The sequence below is a fragment of the Equus przewalskii genome, chromosome 8 (genome assembly GCF_037783145.1).
Source record: "Equus przewalskii isolate Varuska chromosome 8, EquPr2, whole genome shotgun sequence".
NCBI classification, from domain to species: Eukaryota; Metazoa; Chordata; class Mammalia; order Perissodactyla; family Equidae; genus Equus; species Equus przewalskii.
Window position 1 is genome coordinate 28120163 of NC_091838.1, and position 25156 is coordinate 28145318.

At 38.1% G+C, this 25156-nt stretch overlaps 1 protein-coding gene across 6 annotated transcripts in view; it reads right to left on the reverse strand.

Annotated features, from left to right (window-relative positions):
- The window catches only part of XKR4 (XK related 4), a 423291-nt gene that overhangs the window by 150881 nt on the left and 247254 nt on the right, over positions 1–25156 (reverse strand). For all 6 annotated transcript variants that reach the window (XR_011543065.1, XR_011543063.1, XR_011543064.1 and 3 more), the window contains exon 2: positions 16520–16719. Coding sequence is in view for 1 of the 6 variants with exons in the window: in XM_070630604.1 (XP_070486705.1) it covers positions 16520–16719 (200 nt within the window). In the remaining 5 variants the exon portion in view is untranslated. The remainder of the gene's footprint in view (positions 1–16519; positions 16720–25156) is intronic.

The window sequence follows — 25156 nt, forward strand, 5'->3', positions numbered from 1 at the left end:
TCTTGGTGGTAATGTTAATACCTTGGTTATAAATGGTCTGCTTTTTGTTGTCTGTACTGACTCATCAGAGTTAAATACTCCCCATGGAAGAGGGCACTTCTTTAGTACCTGCCATATACCCGATATGATACAGGGCATTTGCCCCTCACATTGTCTCAGAAAATTCTTCCACATGCCTGCCCTATAAAGTAGGGTCTACTTCCCTACTCCTCTGATGAAGAAACAGATGCAGAGAGCTAGTGAAATGTGGCATAGGTCAAAATTATTAAGTGGTGAAGCCAAGATTCATAACAAAGTTTTTTGATTCTGAACATTCTCTCCATTGTGCTCCTTTAGGAGGCAGCCTACATCTCTCTCTCTCTCATTCTCTGGGTAGTGGTGGAGGTGGGGGGCAAGTGCCATTGTCATTAGGCATTATGACTTTCAAACATTGTGTTATAGTTTGAGAAGTAGTCTGTACCTGTAGCCTCAGATACATTTGTTTTTCTGTGTGTGTGTGTGTGAGAAAGAGAGAGAGAAGACAGAGAGAGAGAGAGAGAGGGAGAGAGAGAGAGAGTTGGAGACAGAGAGAGACAGAGACAGAGAGTCAGAGACCAAGACAGAGGGAGACAGAGATAAGGGTGAAAGATGAGAAACTGGAAAGAAATATAATCACTTATGATGATTCATTTATTGGACTAATGCTGTTCACTGAACTCAGACTGCCTCTAAAATCAAGAAGATATGGCAGGGAAGGAAATAAAAGGGGTACAGATCAGGAAAGAAGAAATAAAACTATCTTTATTCACAGATAACATGGTTGTCTACGTAGAAAATCTGAAAGAATCAAGAAAAAACTCCTGGATCTAATAAGTGATTATAGAAAGGTTGCAGGATACAAGGTTAATATAGAAACTCAATCACTTCCTTATAAACCAGCAATGAACAAGTGGGATTTGAAATTAAAAACACAATACCATTTACATTAGCACTCCCAAAAATGAAACACTAGGTATAAATCTAACAAAATATGTACAAGACCCATATGGGGAAAATTATAAAACTCTGATGAAAAATCAAAGAACTAAATAAATGCAGAGATATTCCATGTTCTTGGATAGGAAGACTCAATATTGCCAAGATGTCAATTCTTCCCAGCTTGATCTATAGATTCAATGCAATCTCAATCAAAATCCCAGAAACTAATCTGGTGAATATCGATAAACTAATTCTAAAGTTTATATGGAGAGGCAAAAGACCCAGGATAGCCAATATACTATGGAAGGAGAAAATCAAAGTTGGAGGACGGACACTACCAAACTTCCAGACTTACTATAAAGCTACAGTAATCAAGACAATGTGGTATTGGTGAAAAGTTGACATAGAGATCAATGGTACAAATAGAGAGTCCAGAAACAGACCTACATGAATATAATCAACTGATCTTTGAGAGAGGAGCAAAGGCAATGAAGAAAAGATAGCCTTTCCAACAAACGGTGCTGTAAAAATTGGATAGCCACATGCAAAAAAAAAAAAAGAAGAAGAAGAATCTAGACACAGACTTTATAACTTACACAAAAATTAACTGAAAATGGATCACAGACCTAAATGTAAAATGCAAAACTATAAAACTCCTAGAAGATAACATAGGAGAAAATTTAGGTGATCTTGGGTAGGGCGATGACTTTTTAGATGAAACACTAAAGGCGTGATCCATGAAAGAAATAATGGATAAGCTGGACTTCATTAAAATGAAAAACTTCTGCTCTGTGAAAAACATTGTCAAGAGGACAAAATAACAAGCCACAGACCAGGAGAAAATATTTTCAAAAGACATATCTGATAAAGGACTATCATCCAAAATATACAAAGAACTCTTAAAACTCAACAATAAGAAAATAAACAACCGAACTAAAAATGGGCCCAAGACCTTAACAGATACCTCGCCAAAGAAGATACACAGATGGTAACAAGCATACGAAAAGATGTTCCACAGCATGTGTCATCAAGGAAATGCAAATTAAAACAACAATGCAGTACTACTACACACTTATTAGAAATCCCAAATCCAAAACAACGACAACATCAAATGCTGGTGAGGAACTTTAATTCATTGCTGGTGGGAATGCAAAATGGTACAGCCACCCTGGAGGACAGTTTGGTGGTTTCTTACAAAACTAAACATCCTCTTACCATATAATCCAGCTACTGCATCCCTTAGTATTTACCCAAGGGAACTGAAAAGTTATGTCCACATAAAAACCTGCACATGGACATTTATAGCAGCTTTATTCATAATTGCCAAAACTTGGGAGCAACCAAGATGTCATTCAGGAGGCGAATGGATAAATAAACTGTGGTACATCTAGGCAATGGGATATTATTCAGTGCTAAAAGCAATGAGCTATCAAGGCATGAAAAGACATTGAGGAACCTTAAATGTATATGACTAAGTGAAAGAAGCCAATCTGAAAAGGCTACATACTGTAGAATTCCAACTATATGACATCTGGGAAAGGCAAAACTATGGAGACAGTAAAAAGATCAGTGTTTGCCAGGGGTTGGGGGAGGGAGAGATGAATAGAGGGAGCACAGAGGATTTTTAGGGCAGTGAAAATACTCTGTATGATATTATAATGATGGATACATGTCATTATACATTTCTCCAAACCCATAGAATGTACAGCACCAAGAGTAAACCTTAGGTGACTATGGACTTTGGATGATTGTGATGTGTCAGTGTAGATTGATCCATGGTAACAAATGTACCACTCTAGTGGAGGATGTTGATAACAGGGGAGGCTGTGCATGTTTGGGGGCAGAAGGTATAGAGGAAATCTCTGTACATTTCCCTCAATTTTGCTGTGAATCTAAAACTGCTCTAGAAAATAAAGTCTATTAAGAAAATGAAGAAGACATCACCACCAATTTTAGGAGTCCTATACTTTCCTAGGACTGTAGAAAATATCTCAACACTTAGGATGTGAAGGCTAACGAGTTTGTGGGAAAAAGGTTAGTTTTGATGTCTAACGGAGTCAAGATGATGTGCTTAGAAAATTTAAAGAAAATGCTTAACTTTTCCCCCACCCATAAATGTACATCCTTTCAAAAGAATCAAGGCTAAAAGTATTTCATGCCAAAAGTATAGGTCAGTGGACAGAGCAAAGCCTAAGTGGAATTTGCTGGAAGATTTCTGAGGTTTCAAAACCCTCTGGGACAACTCTGAGTTTAAGAGACTAGAGCACAATAAACGCAGTCGGCATTGGCTCTGGAGGGCATGAGAAACGTAAGGCCAGACACAGAACTCTTGGGGGAGAGCAAGTTAACATTTAGCTTCAAGGTTTGGTAAAATGAGTTCAAACTGGTCGACATCCATTGAAAAAAGAAATAAACTGTGAATGATGAAGCCTCATTTCATAGTAAATTTAGAAACATGCTGAGGATGCCCTTCCGCTTCCATTTGCGACAGGAAGGACAGAAGCAAGAAAACGACACAGGTGGACTACTGAGCAGCCTCCTGCCAGACAGAAGGTTTAGGTTCTTTACATCGTTCATTTTATTTCATTCTAACACAACACTGCAATTTAGACTGTTAAATTATCTTCCAGTCAGAGAAGCTAATGCTCAGGGTGGGTAAGTAGCACACTCAAGGCTACAAGGTGAGTGAAAATATAAAAGATCATTCGTGACAGAATTTCTCCACGTTGAGGTCCTTTACCGAGAGATGGAGCCTGGAATCTTGGGCTGTGGTACTAGCTCCACCTGTTACTAGTGGTGTCAACTTTGTCAACTCACACTAACCTTTGTTAACTACTAGGGTAGTGGGGCAGAAGCTGGATTAGAGAAAGATCTTGCTTTTGCTCTGCTTCTCAAGTCTACCCTTTAATGGTTCCTTCACCACAGTCTTAGGTCTATGTCACTATCCTGCAATTTGTGTTCTTAGCCACTTCACAAATTTTATTCTCCCCTTATACGCAGTCTAGAAATTCTACCATTGCTACCACTGTTTCTTCTCTTCTGATTTGCATTCTTTACTTCTTTCCCATGCTTTGCACTGAAATGTTCTTGTGTGTGTCACAGTGATGTCATAAGTGTAAAATTTAACAGACTGTTCGGTTCTCATCTTGACAGGCCTCTCATGGGCATTTCCTTTGAAACACCTGCCTTGCCTACCGTATCACTGTGCTCTTCTGACCTTCCCACCTCTCTCTTACTTCCTTCTGCCTCACTGACTCTTCTCCCATTCCAGACTCTTAAAAGGTGCTGCCTCCCAGGGTTTTGTTCTTGGCCTCCATTGATCTCTTTCTAGGTGATTTCTTCTATTTTTACTGCTTGAACTTTCAACTTAGCTCAAGCGAGAGTGCTTATGAAAACTTCCCCATCCTTTCCAGGTGGAGTGTATCACTTTATTCTTCAGGTCCACTCTCCTCTGGGTCTACTCCTATTACAGTACCCATGGCAGGCTTTGTGCTTAGTTGTTCATTTGTTGTTCATCATTACCAGGCTGGAAGCTCTGCAGGGGTAAATGGTCTTAGTTATCTTCATGTTTCTAGTATCCAAATCAGTGCCTCTCATGGATAGGTACTCAATAAATTTTATTTAGTAAATAATGTAATAATTAATGAAGATTTCCCTCAGGTCCTAATTAAGACACTGCAGCCTACTGTTGAGAGATGGGTTGCTGGACCTTAAGAACAAAGAGCGATTTTTCGTGACCCTCAAGCTTCAGGATCAAGTTCATGTTATTCTCCTTCTGTTTCCGGGAGTTGACAGCGTTACAACACATGTGCCTCGTGCTCTGACTTTCTCCTCAGGGCTCAGCACATCTGTCTCCCAAGAATTTCTACACTCAAAATCATTTCACTCATTTTTTAAAGTCCAATACTCCCTCTTTCATGAAATTCCCTAGCATCCTTGAATTTGAAATAAACATCTCCTTGGGTGTTCATAAAATATTTCAAAAATGCAATTTAATTTAAATGGTTTTTGTAGCTGCTTCACTTTTCTATGTTGACTTTTTAAATTTGTGATTTTTTAATATCTGCTCATTTATTTACTCAGTCATTTATTCTAAAAGTCTATATTAAAAATATTTGTTTCCTGTTTACATCATAGGAGATGTGTTTTAGATTTTTAAAATTTGAATTTTAACTCAATGTTTTAGCTAACAAAAATCTGGAAGTGGCTGCCTTCACAGAAGGTTGCTCACTGGAAACTCCCACATTTCAACTCTACACTGGAGACCTTCATTTCCTATAGAATTGTCCAAGTGTTTGAATTGATAATATCATGGAAGTTTACAAAGTTTTGGAGTTTTGGAGTCTCATTAGTCTCACAGACTCTCTGACTTTTTCTACAGCTGAGTGGAAAGCTGTGGAAATTTAGGATCACAGTGAAAGTGCTGACAAAACCTTAGGCAGGCAGCACTCAGCAGGCCCTGTCCTTCTGCAATCAGTGGCTCATTGTGAGCTTTGAGGAGTGAATCTCCATGTGGTTTTATACTAAGGAACGTTTACATACCAATTGAATCTGTTGCTCCTTTTTCCTCCTGCTTGCATCTGGCTTGACTGTACGCAGAGCTCTGGATCTCTATTGCATATATATATACGCTCCTATGCATGAGCAGTACATTTTTAAAAAGAAGCCTTCCTTGAATCATTCAACAGGAAATGATCCCAGTTCTTTATTCCCTCTAAGTCATCAAGAAAATATTAGCTTACATGTCTAAGGAATTCTTTAAAACTCAATCTAACTCCAATCTGCTAAATAAATGCAAAATATGTTTCTAAACTGGAATGTACACTTTATGACGGCAAAAGTTTGTCTGTAGAGAAGAGGTTTGATAGTGAAAACTGTTTGAGTGGTTGTGGGAGCTTCCCTCATCCACCGCCCCCCGCCCCCAATCAGAATTGGGTTAGAAAATCCTGCTCATGTAACTGTCTATAGCTTCCTAGAAAAAAAGCTATTTGGGAAAATGCCGTAGTAAACCACTTTTGAATTTTTTAATAAGCTGACCTCACCTTCTCCCTGCTCAGAGAGCATTTTGATTACTATTCATAGCAGTTATTTTTAGTGTTTAGAAATAATAATTATAGTGAGGGGGAGCAGAACATGTGACCCCAAAATGTGCCACTTTGGCACGTGGATCATTTTGAGCTGAAGGCAATCAAGACCCAGCAGACTCAAGAAAAACTTTTACCTCTCTCTTAGCTGCTTAAAAAAATTTAGATAGAGGGCCTGGCCCAGAAAGAGAGCTATTACCAGAGATAATTTTTTATCTGAGAGGCCTATCTGTATGGCAGGGCAAACATCTAATTATCAAACATCTGCTTTTCATATTGTCCTGTGAATTAACCCTCTCCCCTTTGAAGTCCCAGGCCCTTATACCATTCCTTAACTCAGGATGGTATATAAGGCTCAATTGCCTGACTTGCCCTTGAGTCCCATATCTTTGGGGCTCCTGTACATATGAAATTAAATTTGTTTTTCTCCTATTAATCTGTCTGATGTCAATTCAAATAACAGACCAGCCAAAAGAACCTAGAAGGGTGGGAAAATTTTTTTCTCCCCTACATACAGTATGTTGATATTCAGTCAAAGTAAATATCTGCTCTAAGTTTGGGCTAAAGGTCAGGTAAATGGAAAATAAATGTGGGCTTTTGCTTCCTTGAAGGTATGAAGTGCTGAAACTACTGAAATTTGGGGAGGTTGGAGGTTGGCAAACAAAGAAGCATGAGAAAGGCAGAGGACAGTGAGTGTCTGGGAACACTCTTCACTGCAGATAGCCCTTTATTTATGTTGGCCTCTCTCTTCCAAACAGCGTTGTACTGACCACTCTGCACCTTTTCACCAGGTCTCTTCTTTCATACATAGCTGTGCGTGTACAATTAATCACATCATCTCTTCACCCCCACGCATAACCTAGTGTATCACCCTATGCCTGAACATGCTTCTGCGCTCACTAACATCTCACGTGGAAGCAGAGAGAGGGAGAAAGAAGGAATACTGAGTGAAAAGTTCCAAGATTTGTGCTTGATTATTGGAGATAATTAAGTAGAATCTAAAAATAGTCAGGCCCTTATTTCATATTATGCTCAAAATGATTCAAATTCAAAACTATTCGCAGCTGTGCTGAGGGCTGATACACCATACAGAGCTGATTTCAAGCACTTGAATCAATGATAAACAAATGAAGCTTCTCTCTGTTCTTCTAAGTATAAATTGGGGTGGTACCATGACTCAGAGGCTATTGAATGTGAAATAAAGAGATCAATAATATCATTACCCCCGGCCACTCATCATTTATTCTGCTAATACTTTTCAATAGAGTGGAGCAATGTGGCCAAACCATCACATCAGTTCTGTAAGTCTCTCCTTATAACATTGTTGATGGTGGTGTCTGTAAAACTCAACTCCATATATATATTGATTAAGCAGACTGGTGATTTGCTATTTTATTGATTTACAAACTGATAATCCAAAGTAGTGAACAACGCAAAAAGAAAAGTAGGAAATATAGGAAAATAAGTTGTGCTTCTTTTAAAGCATACATGCAGGGCTTCACCCTGCTACTAGAGAGATCTTTCAAGTGTGAGGAATAAATCTAATTATGTGCTATAAAATAACACCCACAATCCCATTGCTTTGAGGAGACTATTAACACCAGTACTGCTGAGCAGACATGGGCGTGGACCAAACTAATGACCTCCCCCTTCTGTTTTTTTCATGTTGCTGTATTTTCTTTATACAACATGACAAAATGTTAGGCATCATTTGTGACCCAGCTCAAAGGCCCCCTTTTTCATGGAAACTTCCCTGTTTCTTCCAACATTCTCTGATGTCTCCTCTTTCAAACGAGGATAGCACAGCATTTCTATATCCTCTGTATCTTTTTCCATAAGAGATCACTCTGTGCCACCAAAGGGCTGTAACATGGCCACCGATAGGACATAGCACATTGAGTTATAGTAATTTTTTGGTCTTCTTTTCCATTAGATTGAATTCTTTGAGAGCAGGGGCTATGCCATTTGTTTTGTATCAATCACACCTAGCATAGGGCTTTGTCACATAGCAAGCATTCCTTCTTCTTTTTATTCAACAAATATCCATTGATTGCCTACTATGTGCCAAGTGTGGTGGTTCCACGCTGCCAGGAAGGATGTCTAATAGTCTTTGAGTGTTAAAGTCATCACTGGCATCACCCTTGTTTGTGCAGCCTCTACTGAATTTGTCCAACCTGGAAGGGAGGACATGTTGTCTTTGTTTTATCCCTGGCAGGGCTTTGCACTAAATGCTATTAGATAAATTTAGTATATTTATAAAGTTGAAAGAAATCACAAACTGTTCAATGTAGAGGCTACTGTTTCATAATTTTTGTATGGTTTAGCTTTTTACAAGTTTTCTTTGGTCAGATTTTTGTCAATAGTTTTGAGGAACTTATGTCTGCTTTCCTTACAATTTTGGTTCAAATCAAAAGTCTCTGATGAAGCTTTTCTTGAAGTTTTGTTTCATCAATAATGAACTGCAGCTGCTTAATAAAATAGATTTAATAAAGTTTATAAAAGTGGATACAACGAAGTAACAAGGGAAGAAATTAGGACACTTCTTGGAATTAAGACCTTCATATTTACATGGGCACTATTGAGAGCTCTTTCCCAAGTCTTAGGACATTTGCCCCATTCTTAGTCCTGGTCACATTTGTTGTCCTCACTGACTTTTTGTGCATTTAGATCAGAAACCTGAGACATTGCGGTATTCTTCTTAAGAAATGTACTTTAAAATTGCCAATTTGACATAATGTATCAAAAGCCTTCAAATCCTGCTTGTCCTTGAATCTAGCAATTTCATTTTTGGGTACTTATCTTTGAGAAATAATTAAGGCTATCTGCAAAGGTTTAGTTCTCAATGTGTTTATCATAGGATTATTTATCATAGCAAATATAGATAATAACTTAGGATTTCAAAAACAGGGACTTAATGGAAAAGAAAGAGATAATCCATATGTTGTTATATAAAGCAGTCCTTAGAAATGATATGGAATTACATATATTGTCACAGATGTATGCTCATGATGTGTTGTCAAAAAAAGGAGGTTACAAAATAGCATCCATATTTTAATGTAATAAATATTAAAACATGAAAGAAGTCTGTAAAGATAAGCAGTAAAATATAATCACTAATTATTTCTTAGTGGCAGGATTTTTATTATTTCTGAGTGGTAGGAAGGTAATTTTTATTTTCTCCTTTGTGCATAATTGTGTTTTCTATTTTATATTTAACAGCAGATGTAATAGAGAATAAAAAGTTGATATATCAAAAATTCCAAATATGTAGAAATTGTAAAAATACAGTATTTTTGGAAGAGCTTTTACCGTATCCATCTTATGATAATGAGCACCTCCCTGGTGAGATGGTGGACCCTGAGGTTGAATGCAGGGAAGTGATCAGAGAATCACGTGTCAGTGAGAGTGATGGGCTAGATGTCCTTTAAGGTCCCTTCCACCACAGAGTCTGTGAGTCCATCAGAACTGCCTCGTAGGAACAATGGGCTCAAGTAGAGGCTGTTTGGCCCCTTAGACAGAGAGGGTGAGTTAAGTATGCTCTAAGAGCTCCTTTCATTCTATATCATCCCATCTAGAAAATGGAACAGCTCATTCTGGAATATACTCACATAAATTAGGTGTTTCTAAATATGTTTTGTCATGTTGTTTATAATGTTTATAATTATAAACTTTTTAAAAAAGGAAAGTTTTTTAGGATAAATTTTGCAGAGCTTCACACACCATCATGCACACAATAGACATTCGATAAATGTGTTGATTAACTAACAAAAATAGCAACGAAGTAGACAGACCTAGAGGGACGCAGGACACAGTCCCACTCCCAGCCTGGCAGTCTCGCCTGTGCTGCTCCTCCCTGCAGAAATGCAGAGGTGGAGACAGGCATACGCAGAGACAAGGGATCTGGTGGAGGAAGGACCTGGGCCTGGGGGTTGCTGGGTTCTTCTCTAGCCTGAGCCACTTAAAGGCAGCTGTGCACGGCTCTACCTGCTTTACTATGAAGTTGAGCACTTGAAATTCAATGATTTAGGTCTTGAAAGTCCTCATCAGAATATGACGAATGAGGTGTCTTTCACACTTCAAGGAGGTCTTAGTTACCCTGGTTAACTGGGGACAGAATTTGCTGCTGTTTGAGGACAACCCCTTAACTTCTGAATTTCCCAGTAGTCTCATGGGAGGCAAGACAGGAAAAGAATAATTAAAACTTCTTCCGGTCCCCTTTCCTCCCTTCCTTTCGTGAAGTAGTCGGTATATACTGTTGGTAAAAGGGGCAACACATTAGGATTTTGGATATGAAAAATCAGAATCGAAGTTGGTTTAGGTGTTTTTACCCTGTTCAGCAAAGCTTTCTTGGGCACATGGCCTGTGGGAGAGCATTGGTTCCTAATTCAATCTGCACATCACAGCTAAATACACTGAGAGTGTAAAGTGAGATTTTCCAGTAATGACAAGTAAAGTTGGAGATTGGAAATGAAGAACTGAAGCCATCTGGAAAAAGTGGAAACAATTGGGTTAGTAGATTGGGAACCACTTGCATCAAGTGAAGTCTCGATTTCTTTTGTTTTACTTAGATGGTTCCTTACAAGGAAGCATTGTTTCTGCATGATGGCTCCACTGCGTGAGCATGTACACCTGGCTGTCAGAGCAGGCAGCCTGGGCTGTGGTTTATATACATTCATTGTGAAGGTTATGTGGTGTGCCATGATCCTGCACAGCATTTCCTAGGCTGCTCCATGGAGCACACATGGAATGTGGCAGTGAGCCGTGCTATGTTCCTTGGGAAGGCCTGTGGAGAGTTCTTTGTATGTGAACCACTATCTTCTCTGCCAACTATGGGAAGCCAGGTCTGCACAACCCAAACTGAGCATTCAGAAATCACACTCACCAAACTAAGTGATTTTAGAGACCCTCTAGCCCAGCCCACTCATTTTACTGTTTCTCCAGATCATCCAAAATGTTGGGTAGGGTAATTTCTGTCTACAGAAGGTAGACAGTTTACCTTCTACCTTTGCTGGCACGATTTAGATAGAATCAAAAGTCTAGGATGAGTTTGAGATGTTGAAAATAGAACTGACAGGCCCTGGACCACATCTTACATCTTTAACACTGAGAACAGTGTCCTCTACATGGAGACTAATAGGAATGCCATTGCCCATCTCTGCTTACTGGGCAGTCTTTCTTCCTCCCTCTCTCCCTCCATCCCTCTTTCCTTCCTGCCTTTCTCTCTCTCTCTCTTCTGGTGGGGATATGGGATTGGATTCGAAAATCGTAACAAGTGTAAACAGTGAACTCTCTACAGGGTGCTGTACTATGCACCGTCTTATCTACCAGCTGCCATCTTGGCTATGCGTGTGCAGCTGGAACTCCTTGAGTATTTCTCATATTCCAGAGATGGATGTTCCTAGGGAAATTCCAGATCCAATGCAGAGCAGCAGTCATGTCTAAGGCAACAGTGTGGAGTGAAAAGAACTGGATGTTCACGTTTAGGTTTCCACTCTGCTCTGATTCCTGGTCTCAGAACAGGAGCCAAACTGTCCTTCTGGGGACAGTACAGACTGAGAAACACTTAGGTTCTGCTTAAACAGTTCTCCATTGGGCCTGTCAGCCTGCAGCACGGTGAGGTATCTCTGACTTAATTATTCACTAAGAAAGCAGAGTTGAGAAAGGATTTTCACAGCTATTGGTGTTTTAGGGCTACACCAACTTCCATAAGGAGAACACAATTTTTAGTTTTAAATATTTTAAAATGTCATATTTCTTGTCTGATTTTCTTATTGTTTTTAAAAGAATGTCCTTCAGAGAGTAATAGATGGTTGAAATTCGGTTAAAAAAGCAATTTTCTTTCTATCCTAAAAAAATAGTAATTTTAGACATAGTCCCATATGGAAATGACTTGCAAACTTAGGACCACTCTCTACCTGCTAAATAAGAATATTTTAAAGATTTTAATTCAGAGCTATTTGCAAATGCTTCACAGGTTTCCTGCACGTTGATTATGTACATTCATAGCAGAAACTTGCATCTTTAAATATAAATCCTAAGAATATTTTACCATAAATATGTAGAAATATATGTCAAACTAGGTTTCTTTATCACATTTATTTTTCTTTTGCTAGAGCAGAAAAGCTCTGTTCTTGTAATTCACATGAATTTAATTTATAAGCTGGTTCATTTGTAAGTGGGATCATCTGTCAGCAGGGGATTGTATGTAGAAGCTGTCTCTGAAGTAGGTTTCTCTTCAAAATGCAAAAGGATTTAGACAGGGTTGTCTGAGCTGATCTTTATTTGCTGGAGGTTTTGTTGCTGTTGTTGACTACTGTCAGGTACTTCCACTCTTTGGTCTTTCAACACAACCTTCCGCCCACCTCCCTTGTTAAAAAATGGCAACAATAAGAACAATGTCATTTATAATTGTGTCAAAAAGAATAAAATAACTAAGAATAAATTTAACCAAGGAGGTGAAAGACCTGGACTCTGAAAGCTATAAAACATTGATGAAAGAAACTGAAGATGACACAAATAAATGGAAAGAGATACTGTGTTCATGGATTGGAAGAATTAATATTGTTAAAATATCCACACTACCCAAAGCAATCTACAGATTCAATGCAATCCCCATCAAAATACCAATGGCATTTTTCACACAACTAGAACAAAGAATGCTCAAATTTGTATGGAACCACAAAAGACCCCCCAATAGCCAAAGTAATCTAAAGATAGAAGAACAAAGCTGAAGCCATCATGTTCCCTGATTTGAAACTATGCTACAAAGCTGTAGTAGTCAAAACAGTATGGTACTGACACAAAAACAGACATATAGATCAATGGAACAGAATAGAGGGCCCAGAAATAAACCCATGCATACACGGTCAATTAATCTTCGAGAAAGGAGGCAAGAGTATACAGTAGGGAAAAGACAATCTCTTTAATAATTGATGTTGGGGAAAATTCACCGTTATGTGCAAAAGAATGAAACTGGACCGCTATCTTACACCATATACAAAAATAAATTCAAAATGGATTAAAGACCTGAATGTAAGACCTGAAACCATGAAACTCCTAGAAGAAAACATAGGCAGCCAGCTCTTTGACATCAGTCTTAGCAATATTTTTTTCCCCAGGCTCCTTAGGCAAGGGCAACAAAAGCAAAAATAAACAAATGGGACATACACCAAACCAAAAAGCTTTTGAACAGTGAAGGAAACCATCAATAAAACAAAAAGGCAACCTACTGAATGGGAGAAGATATTTACAAATCATACATTCAATAAGGGGTTAATGTCCAAAATATTTAAGGAACTTATACAACTCAATATCACAAAAACAAACAACTCGATTAAAAAATGGACAGAGGACTTAAATAGACATTTTTCTAAAGAAGATATACAGATGGCCAACAGGCACGTGAAAAGATGCTCAACATCACAAATCATCAGGGAAAACGCAAATCAAAACCGCAATGAGAAGCCATCTCACATCTATCAGAATGGCTATTATCAAAAAGGCAAAAAATAACCAGTGGTAGTGAGGATGTGGAGCAAGGGAACCCTCGTGCGCTGTTGGTGGGAATGTAAACTGGTGCAGCCACGATGGAAAATAGTATGGAGGTTGCCCAAAAAATTAAAAATAAAACTACCATATAATCCGGCAGTTCTACTTCTGGGTATTTATCCAAAGAAAATGAAAACACTAATTCAAAGCGATATATGCACCTCTACTTTCATTGCAGCATTATTTACAATAGCCAAGATATGGAATCAACCTAAGTGTGCATTGGTAGGTGAATGGATAAAGAAGATGTGGTGTATATATACAGTGGAATATTACTCAACCATAAAAAAGAATGACACCTTGCCATTTGTGGCAACATAGATGGACTGTAGAGGGTATTATAAGTGCAATGAGTCAGACAGAGAAAGACAAATACTGTATGACTTCACTCATATGTGTAAACTAAAAATCAAAACAAACAAACAAATGAAATAAAGCAGAAACAGACTCATAGATATAGGAAAAAAATTGGTGGTTACCAGAGGAGGGAAGGGTTTGGGGGCGGGCAAAATAGGTGAGGGGATCAAGAGGTACAAACTTCCAGGTATAAAATTAATAAGTTATGGGATGTAATGTACAGCATAGGGAATATAGTCAATAACATCATACTAACTTTGTATGGTGATAGATGATAACTAGACATTCTGGTGATCATTTCATAATACGTACAAATATTGAATCACTATGATGTACACCTGAAACTAATAGTATATTGTATGTCAATTATATTTCAATTAAAAAAAAAGATCAACCTAGCAGTTTTATTGCTCATCTTGCGCTCAAAGGCTTGCACTGATTGTAGTGATCTTTGGATCAATCTGTCTTTTGACGAATTTAGGAGTAATACAGAACATATTTTCCCTCTGGCTTTCTGATTTTGACAGCAAGTTTTGCCTTGGCCAACAACAAGGTGTGGCTCCCAAAGTCTGAAGTAAACCTCATGTAAATGTGTTGAGCTTAGCAGATAAAGTGGGGACACCAGGTGTCACGGAAGAGCAACAACTCTAAAAAACACAAATTCTGATTCCTATGTTGAGGATGAATAACTTGATAAAGACTAAGTATTGCCTTTTCTCTCTCTCTTTTTTTCCCATTAAACTCTACATAAACCTCTCCACCTGAAAAGGTGATGTCATTTTCTTAGACCCTCTCTTGCCTTTCCTCCTCTTTCTCCATTATCTTTAGGATAAAAACTTCTCTATGACTTTCTAAATCTTTTAGAAAACTAGTAGAGACTCTTAGTAATCTCAGACCACAGGAAGGTGGCTTGCAACCGTCCATCTTTGTGCTTGGGTTTCCCTTTTCTAGACGGTTCCCAGCTGTGTGACTGTACTAAGGAGTTGTCAAGTTGTTCTAGAGAATAGTACTAGATCTTTAGACAGAGATTTAGTTTGATGTTACCTTTTAATTTCATTTATATCCTTATTTACAGACCATTTCCTAACTTATACACCTGGCCCTATAAGCTTACTGGGCATTCATTGATGCAAAAATGGAATAGAGCTGTCAAAGAGTTTGGAGATCATCTAGTTTAGTTTGTGACCTTTACAGTTGAGAAATCAAGATCCAGAGAGAGTAAGTGACTTGCACAAGGTCTCAGATCAAGGTAGTGAGATAACCAAAGCCAGAACCTCTGTGTGCAGCTTGTGGTCTTTCACTACTAAACGCAGTCATCCACAGCTAATTTTTATGCATTGTCTTCTGCAAGCTTTTCTCTTCTGTTTCTGTGCTAACATCCCACTTCCTCTTTCTTCCAGTTTGCTTTCTAGCAGTTGAGAATCACACCACATGGATCTCTTTGACCCTTTTCTCAAACCTCTTGGCCCAAAGCTGTTCTAGTGTGGAGTCAGGGTTGGGCTAGGAATTCATAAATAAACAAGTCACTGGCTACCAGTGCACCCTCCATCTTTCTTTTCCATAATATACCCCCTCTCCCCCCAGTTAAAGCACTCAGCCTAAGCTAGTGTGCTCCTCGTTATAGAAATTTGTAAGGACATTGTAGAGATTCCCCAGACCAACGAGATCAAGTCTCAAGTGAGAGCATGGCCCAGAACATGACAGTAACTTGTGGGTACATAGAGGAAGTCACAGCAAGACTCTGCTGAGAATGAAACAAAAGGAGCACATTACAATACGTTGACCATTTAACAACGTCTATTTAGTTATAAGATTAACAAATTCCAGGAAACTCTCTATTTAGAAAATGAATACCTATCCATCATCCATCCAACCATTTATTCACCTGTCTACCCACTGATCTGTCTAATCTTCCTGCTTCTAGAAATGGTTTGAGCAGCAGGCCCTAAGGAAACATCTGGCAGATCTGTTATAACTGGAATAGTCTAAGTGATGAGATTATCAAACAAAAAAACCAAAACACAAAAATATTAACCTGATCATCATAATAATTTTATAAAACAGTATATAAACAATATATTGTTATATATTGACATTTTTTCCATATGACCGTCTTTTTGTTAAATATTAAGGTAATCCTTACCATTTCCTTTTAATCTCTCTCTGTTTCTTAATGTCAAAAGGAAGTGGTAAAGATTACCCTAATATTAAAAAACATATATAATTTCACAGAGAGAGCTATTGCGTTTTTTCAAATTTTTGAAAATTGCTCTATCATATAAACTGGAAAACCTCAGTTGAATCTCTTTTCATATTGACCAAGAGTAAAATCATAAAGAATTTTTTCATACTCAGAGGGCAGATTGAAGGCAAAACAGAATTGTCTTTCTACAAGTTAGCCATGACAACTGATGGTGAAGAAGAAAATATGAATCATTCACAAATTCACATGTCAAACAGCAGACATATAACAGGGAGCACGGCGGCCTGCATCAACAAAGGGCATTAGAACAGTTCCTTGGATAGCCAGTCAATCTTTCCCCAAATTCAGAAACCAAATTGCAAGCCCTTACCTTGGAGGGCCTGTAAGCTATGAGTCTGTACGATAATGCAGAGCTGCAGGACCAGCTGTGGAGCACTTTCCAGAAAGGTGGCTAGCAAATGCAGCATACTCACATCTGCATACTCATACACCATTTTCCAGTAAAACCTCCATCTGTCATTCTCCCCACTCTGTCGACTTCGAATACCTAAGTATATTGTGTGGAAATATCTAGAAAGAAAACATGGAGAATAAGAAAGAGGTGAGTGATAATTTATAATTCAAACATCAGCGTTGTTTTTCTTTTCTGTAAGCCACCATGCAAGCACACACAAGAAACAATTACCTTAGTGGCTTATAATTTAAGGCTCAAAGTTAACTGTTTAAGAGTACCCTTATTGTTAAATGTTCACTTTGAGAAGTCATTGTAATTTTAGTCTTCACTAAAGTCGTCCATTGAATTGCAATATGAAGGGTAAGATGAGATATGTTACAAACGCAGGTATAGAAAGGATTTGCTGCTTTGAAAATCTACATACACTCTTTCTTGTCAGTTCCTCTATGTGCTCAACAGTATTGAGAGATGTATAGCTCCTAGGGCATGATCACAATGCAAGTACTACAATGATGTACTGGTAGAGTACTACAGTGGATGTGCTTGTAAACCCTCCAGATGTCTTTTTAAAGACTTCTTGAAAATTTTAAACATATACCAAAGGAGAAAAAATATTGTATTAAAAACACAATAGTGTTCACCCAGATTAAGTAATTATTAATACATTGTCAACCTTTTTTCATTTATATTTCTACTTACTCCCTGTCACCAGATTATTTTAAAGCAAAACCCAGGCATTATATTATTTCATCTGTAAATATTTTATTAAAAATAATTTACAAACATAAACACAATACCATTATTACACTTACAAATAAAAATAATTTCTTAATGTTTTATCAAATACTCAGTGTTCATATTTTCCTGACTATCCTAAATTTTTTTACAGTTTATTTGAAACACAATCCAAACAAGGCCCACACATGATGATTATTGGATACGTATCATAAGGTCTCTTTTACACTATGGATTCTTCTTCCCTTTCTTTTCCGTCTTGAATATTACCCATTGTTTTGATTTTGGTGATTGTATTTGTGTGGTGTGGTTAACATCTCTGTCCTTTGTGTTCTCTTCAATTTGGTAGCTAGTGTTACAATTTTGGTCAGATTCAAGTTTGATCATTTTGAGCAGGTGATGTTCAGGACTTTCTTGAGGAAGCACTAATGTTCTCTTTTATGATATCGTCTACCGAGGTTCACTTCCTAGATGCGCTCATTCATTAGAGGTTGCAAAATGGTGACGTTCCGAATCTATCACCCTTCTTTCTTTATTGGCTAGAATACTTCTCCAGACTTTATGTCAAAGTCTCTACAGTATGGTTGGCTTTCTGAAGCTTATTCTCTAGTAGATCCCTTAAGAAAGATGCATAGGGACAATATTCACTGAGTTCTTGCATATTTATAACAGTATGTGGTTATCAATCTTGCCTTGGGTGGGCATAATGTTCCTTTTACTCGGCAGACTCTAAAGTCTTACAATATTATATGTATATCTATATATATATTTTTTTTCCTGAGGAAGATTCACTCTGAGCTAACGTCTATTGCCAACATTCCTTTTCCCTGAGCTAACATCTGTTACCAATCTTCCTCTTTTTGTATGTGAGCCACTGCCACAGCATGGCCACTGACATATGGTGTAGGTACATACCGGGGAAGCAAACTGGGACTGCCAAAGCAGAGAGCATTGAACTTAACCACTAGGCCATGGGGGCTGGCCCTCACAATTTTTTTAAATTATTTTATTGAGGTCACATTAGTTTATAACATTGTGAAAATTTCAGTTATACAGTATTTTATTTTATTTTTTTAAATTATTTAAGTCTGAGTGATGTCAGCAACATGGCAGAATGAGCTGTTCCCTTTACCTCTCCCTCTTTGAACTGCAACTCAATTGACATTCCTTGATCAATGTTGGAAACTCACACAGCACAACAGGATGTCTGAGAGACCCACACAGCTGTACATCTGAAGGTGGATTGATTTGCCCTCCGGAAAGTGGTGGAGATAGGTGAGCACTCCCTGCCCTTTCCTGGCAGCCCTGTGCATGAGAATGAATGCTTCCCAGCCTGGCAAGAGCACCCCTAGTACTGCTGTGCCCCAAAAGTGGGAATATGCATGGGGTTGACTGTAGGAAGAGGCAGCAGCAGCACTTAATGCACTTGTGATCACTTTCCTGGCAGTGGAGGAGCATGCCACACCACTGCATCCCCAAGGAGTGGCCCCAGCTCAGTCACCACAAGGAAACGATGCCCACCAAGCACAGCACCCAGTGATACTGTAAGAAGAAGTGGTGGCAGATCTAGGCATTGGGGTGAGCACATTCCCAGCCCACGTGAGCACCCATAGTACTACTGCAGCCTAAAAGTGGGAATGCACCCTGCGGTGACTGTAGGAAGAGGTGGCAACAGCCTTAGCCCACTCATAATCACTTTTATGGTGGTGGTGAGGAGCCCACTGTACCACTGCAGCTGCAAGGAGTGACCCTGGCTCAGTCCCTGTGAGGAAGCCCTGCCCACCAAGCACAGTCTAACTACACACATGCTCCAACACTCTCCAGGCCAGTGAAAGCACCCATAGTACCCCCACAACTTCCAGAAGATGGGATGAGGTCAGAAACTCAGCTCCAGCTTCTCCCCAGTGGTGGCTTGTGGAATCTGTGACATGATATTACTACAAATGCACTCACAAAAGATTAGCTCATCAAACACCATGAGAAACTTCAAAAATGATTCATACCAGAAGGAAAATGACAATTCTGCAGAAACCAACCCTGAAGGCGCAGAAATTCACGATCTAAATGAAAGAAAAAACTTTGAGCAAGGAGATAGACAGACAGACAAAATAAGAACATCGCAGCTCCCTATCAGAACAGGAAAGCAAACACTCAATTATAACTTAAAAGACAAAGGGAAGGAAAGCATCAAAAGTAACTACAAACACTTCAACTTAGTCACAAACTCACAACACAAAACAGAACAACTTGTGACAACAATAACTCTGAAGGGGAACAGGAAAGGGATGGGCCCTGCTTAGGCTAATGGAGATAAGAGGCTATGAGGAAATGGACTATCTTGTCCATGAGAACTTTTTCTTTTCGAGGAAGATTAGCCCTGAGCTAACTGCTGCCAATCTTTCTCTTTTTGCTGAGGAAGACTGGCCCTGAGCTAACATCCGTGACCATCTTCCTCTACTTTATATGTGGGATGCCTACCACAGCATAGCATGCCAAGCAGTGCCATGTCTGCACCTGGGATCTGAACTGGTGAACCCTGGGCCACTGAAGTGGAACATGTGCACTTAACCACCGTGCCACTGGGCTGGTCCCCATCCATGAGAATTTTTATACAAACCTCACAGTAACCACTAAACAAAAAATTAGAACAGAGCCACAATTCATAAAAAAAGAGAAAACTGGGAAAACTTCCACAAAAAACCACCGAAATGAAGTGGCATTCAGAAATACAAAGGAAGAGAAACAAGAGCAACATAGAACCAAGGGAAAAACAAGAGATAAAATGGCAGTATGAAGCCATCATATACCAATAATCAGTCTAAATGTAAATGGATTGAAGTCGCCAATCAAAAGACACAGTGTAGCTGGAGGGATTAAAAAACAAGACCCAACAGCATGCTGCCTTCAGGAAACACATCTCAGCTCTAAAGAGAGACATAGGCCCAGAGTAAACGGATGGAAGATGATCCTCCCAGCAAATGGTAAACAAAAGAAAGCAGGTGTTACCATACTTAGACAAAGCAGATTTCAAGATAAAAAAGACAAGGAGAGACAAAGAAGGGAAGGATATAATGATAAAAGGAACATTCCACCAAGAGGACATAACACCTATGAATATACATGCACTTAACACAGGGGCACCAAAGTACATAAAGCAACTCTTAACAGACCTAGAGGGAGAAGTTAACAGCAACACAATAGTAGGGGACCTTAACACCTCACTTATATCAATGGACAGACAGAAAGTCAAAAAGGAGATAGTGGATTTAAACGAAACAGTTGAAAAGATGGACTTAGATGTATAGAGGGCTTTCCATCCAAAACCAGCAGAATATGCATTCTTCTCAAGTGCACATGTATTAATCTCAAAGATAGATCATATCTTGGGTAACAAAGCAAGCTTCAATAAATTTAAGAAGACTGAAATCATCTCAAGCAACTTTTCTGACTGCAATACTATGAAACTAGAAATCAACTACAAGAAAATAACTGGGAATGTCATAAATATGTGGAGAATAAACAACATGCTACTCAACAACCATTGGATCAATGAAAAAATGAAAGGAGAAATTAAAAAATACCTGGAGACAAATGAAAATGAAAATACAACAGACCAACTCTTATGGGATGCAGCAAAAGCAGTTATAAGAGGGAAATTCACGGCAATACAGGCCCAGCTCAACAAACAAGGAAAACCTCAAATAAGGAGTCCTAAATTGCTCGTGAGAGAACTAGAAAAAGAAGAAAAAACAAAGCCCAAAGTCATCAGAAGGAGGGTAAAAATAAAAATTAGGGCAGAAAGAAATGAAATAGAGACTAAAAAAAGCAGTTGAAAGGATCAATGAAACTATGAGCTGTTTCTTTGAGAAGATAAACAAAATTAACAAAACCTTAGCCAGACTCACCAAGAAAAAAAGAGAGAAGGTTCGAATAAATAAACTTAGAAATGAAAGAGGAAAAATTACAACGGATACCACAGAAATACAAAGGATTATAAGAGAATACTATGAAAAACTATATGCCCACAACTGAATAACCTAAAAGACATGGATAAATTCTTAGCTTTTTACAACCTCTGAAAACTGATCCAAGAAGAAATAGAGAATCTGAATGGACCAATCACAAGTAAAGAGATTGAAACAGTAATCAACCGCCCCCCGCCCCCGCCAAAGAACAAAAGTCCAGGACCAGATGGCTTCTCTGGAGAATTTTTACAAACATTCAAAGAAGATTTAATACCTATCCTCCTCAAACTATCCAAAAAATTGAAGAAGATGGAATACTTCCTAACTCATTTTAGAGGCCAAGAATATCTTGAAACCAAAACCAGGAAAGAACGACACAAAGAAGGATAATCACAGGCCAATATTGTTGATGAACATAGATGCAAAACTCCTCAACAAAATACAGGCAAACAGAATACAGCAATATATTGAAAGGATCATACATCACGATGAAATGGGATTTATTCCAGGGATGCAGGGATGGTTCAACATCTGCAAATCAATCAATGTGATGCACCACATTAACAAAATGAGGAATAAAAACCACATGATCATCTCAATAGATGCAGAGAAGGCATTTGACAAGATCCAGCATCCATTTATGATAAAAACTCTCAATAAAATGGGTATAGAAGGAAAGTACCTCAACATAATAAAGGCCATATATGACAAACCCACAGCAAACATCATACTTAACAGTGAAGAACTGAAAACCATCCCTCTGAGAACAGGAAGGAGACAAGTATGCCCACTCTTGGCACTCCTATTCGACTTAGTACTGGAGGTTTTGGCCAGAGCAATTAGGCAAGAAAAAGAAATAAAATCAACCCAAATTGCAAAGCAAGAAGTGAAACTCTTGTTGTTTGCAGATGACATGATTCTATATATAGGAAACTCCAAAGAATCCAGCAGAAAACTATTAGAAATAATCATCAACTACATCAAAGTTGCAGGGTACAAAATCAACTTACAAAAATCAGTTGCATTTCTATATACAAACAGTGACTAGCGGAAAAAGAAGTCAAGAATATAACCCTGTTTATAATCACAACAAAAAGAACAAAATAGGGCCGGCCTAGTGGCTTAGTGGCTGAGTTTGTATGCTCTGCTTCAGTGGCCTGGGATTTGCAGGTTCGGATTCCAGGTGCAGACCTACACACAGCTCATCAAGCCATGCTGTGGTAGCATCCCACATACCAAAAATAGAGGAAGATGGGCACAGATGTTAGCTCAGGGCTAATCTTCCTCACCAAATAAATAAATAAATAAATAAATAAAATATCTATGAATGAACTTAACCAAAGAGGCAAAAGACTATACACTGAAAACTATAAGACATTATTGAAAGAAATTGAAGAAGACATAAAGAAATGGAAATATATTCCGTGCTCACAGGTTGAAAGAATAAACATAGTTAAAATGTCCATACTGCCTAAAGCAATTTACAGATTCAATGCAATCCCAATCAGAATCTCAATGACATTCTTCACGGAAATGGAACAAAGAATCCTGAAATTTATATGGAACAAGAAAAGACTTCAAATAGCCAAAACAATCCTGAGAAAAAAGAACAAAGCTGGAGGCATCACATTACCTAAATTCAAAATATACTATAAAGCTATAGAAATCAAAACAGCATGGTACTGGCACAAAAATGTACAAACAGATCAATGGATCAGAATTAAAAGCAGAGAAATGAAACCACATATCTGTGGACAGTTAATCTTTGACAAAAGGAGCCAAGAACATGCACTGGAGAATCAAAAGTCTCTTCAATAAATGGTGTTAGGAAAACTGGACAGCCACATGCAAAAGAATGAAAGTAGATCATTATCTTGCACCACACACAAAAATTAACTCAAAATGGGTGGACGACTTGAATGTAACACCTGAAACCATAAAACTCCTAGAAGAAAATATAGGCAGTACACTGTTTTACATCGGTCTTAGCATAATATTTTCAAATACCATGTCTACTCAGGCAAGGGAAACAAAAGAAAAAATTAACAAATGGGAGTATATCACACTAAAAAGCTTCTGCAAGGCAAAGGAAAGCATGAACTAAATGAAAAGACAACCCTCCAACTGGGAGAAAATATTTGCAAATCATATATCAGACAAGGGGTTAATTTCCAAAATATATAAAGAACTCATACAATTCAACAACAACAAAAGAAACAACTCAATCAAAAGATGGGCAGAGGATATGAACATATTTTTCCAAAGAAGATATACAGATGGCTAACAGACACATGAAAAGATGTTCCACATCACTAATTATTAGGGAACAGAAAATCAAACCTACAGTGAGATAGCACCCTACACCCCTCAGAATGGCTATAATTACCAAGAAAAAAAATAACAAATGTTGGAGATGATGTGGAGAAAAAAGGAACCCTCATACACTGCTGGTGGGAATGCAAACTGGTACAGCCACTATGGAAGACAGTATGGAGATATATCAAAATATTAAAAATAGCAATACCATACTACCCAGCTATCCTACTACTGGGTATTTATCCAAAGTAACTGAAATCAACAATCCAAAGAGATTTATGCACCCCTATGTTCACTGCAGCATTATTCACAATAGCCAAGACATGGAAGCAACCCAAGTGCCCTCCTACAGATGAATGGATAAAGAAGATATGGTATATATATATACCCACAATGGAATAGTACTCAGCCATAAAAAAAGACAAAATTCTCCCATTTGCAACAACATGGATGGTCCTTGAGGGTGTGATGTTAAGTGAACTAAGCCAGACAGAGAAAGACAAATACTGCATGATTTCACTCATGTGTGGAAGATAGACAACTACATGGATGAAGAGAATAGATTAGTGGTTACCAGAGTGGAAGGGGGCTAGGGGTGGGTAAAAGGGGTAAAGGGGCACATATGTATGGTGACAGACAAAAATTAGACTAATGGTGGTGAGCACAATGAAGTCTATACAGAAATTGATAAATAATGTACACCTGAAATCACACAATGTTATAAACTGTTATGATCTCAATAAAATAATCGAAAAAAAAAGAAATCAGAAGAAAAAAACTGTCTGGATTTTAATCAGAATTGGTGCCCATTTCTAGAGTCTGTGAAAGAACTGCACCTACCCAATGCAAAGATTCTCAGACATCAAGATGGAAGAATAGAAGTGACACAGCAATGAAAAGCAAATGCAGAAAAGCTTGGGCAAACTTTTCACTGGAGGGTCAGATTGGATGGCTATAAAATCCATGCATATTCCATGCAAGATCTAAGATCTGCAATTTATTTATTTGAGCATATTAAATCTGTTACTTCATTGTTTACTAGCAAAAAGTACTGTCATGGAAAAGTCTGACAAAAATCTGATACTCTTTCTCTTACAAGCTACTAGATCTTTTTGCTTGGATATCCAAAGAATATTTTATTTTCTTTTAAAGATCTATACTTTTATTAGAATGTATCTTGATATTTGCTGTTTTGTATCGAGTTTCTCGTGAATGTAGTACATCTCTTCATTATGTAGTTTCAAGTTTGAATCTAGAGTTTCAAGTCTTCTTGAATTAGAGTAGTTAGTGTTTATTTCTAATCATTGCTTTGGTTTTTTCTTTGAGGACTCCTATTTGTTTATGTTGTCTCTTCTTTATCCTCTGTTTCTGTCAGCTTCTCTGAATCTTTTAATTTCAAATCACTTTTTAATTTAAATTTTTTTCCTACTTTCCATCTTCTGTTCCTCTTCTAACTATGGTTTTTGAATAGGATCACACCCTTCTAATTGAGCTTTCATTTCTGGGCTGATCTTTTAAAAAAACTTAGAATTCCATA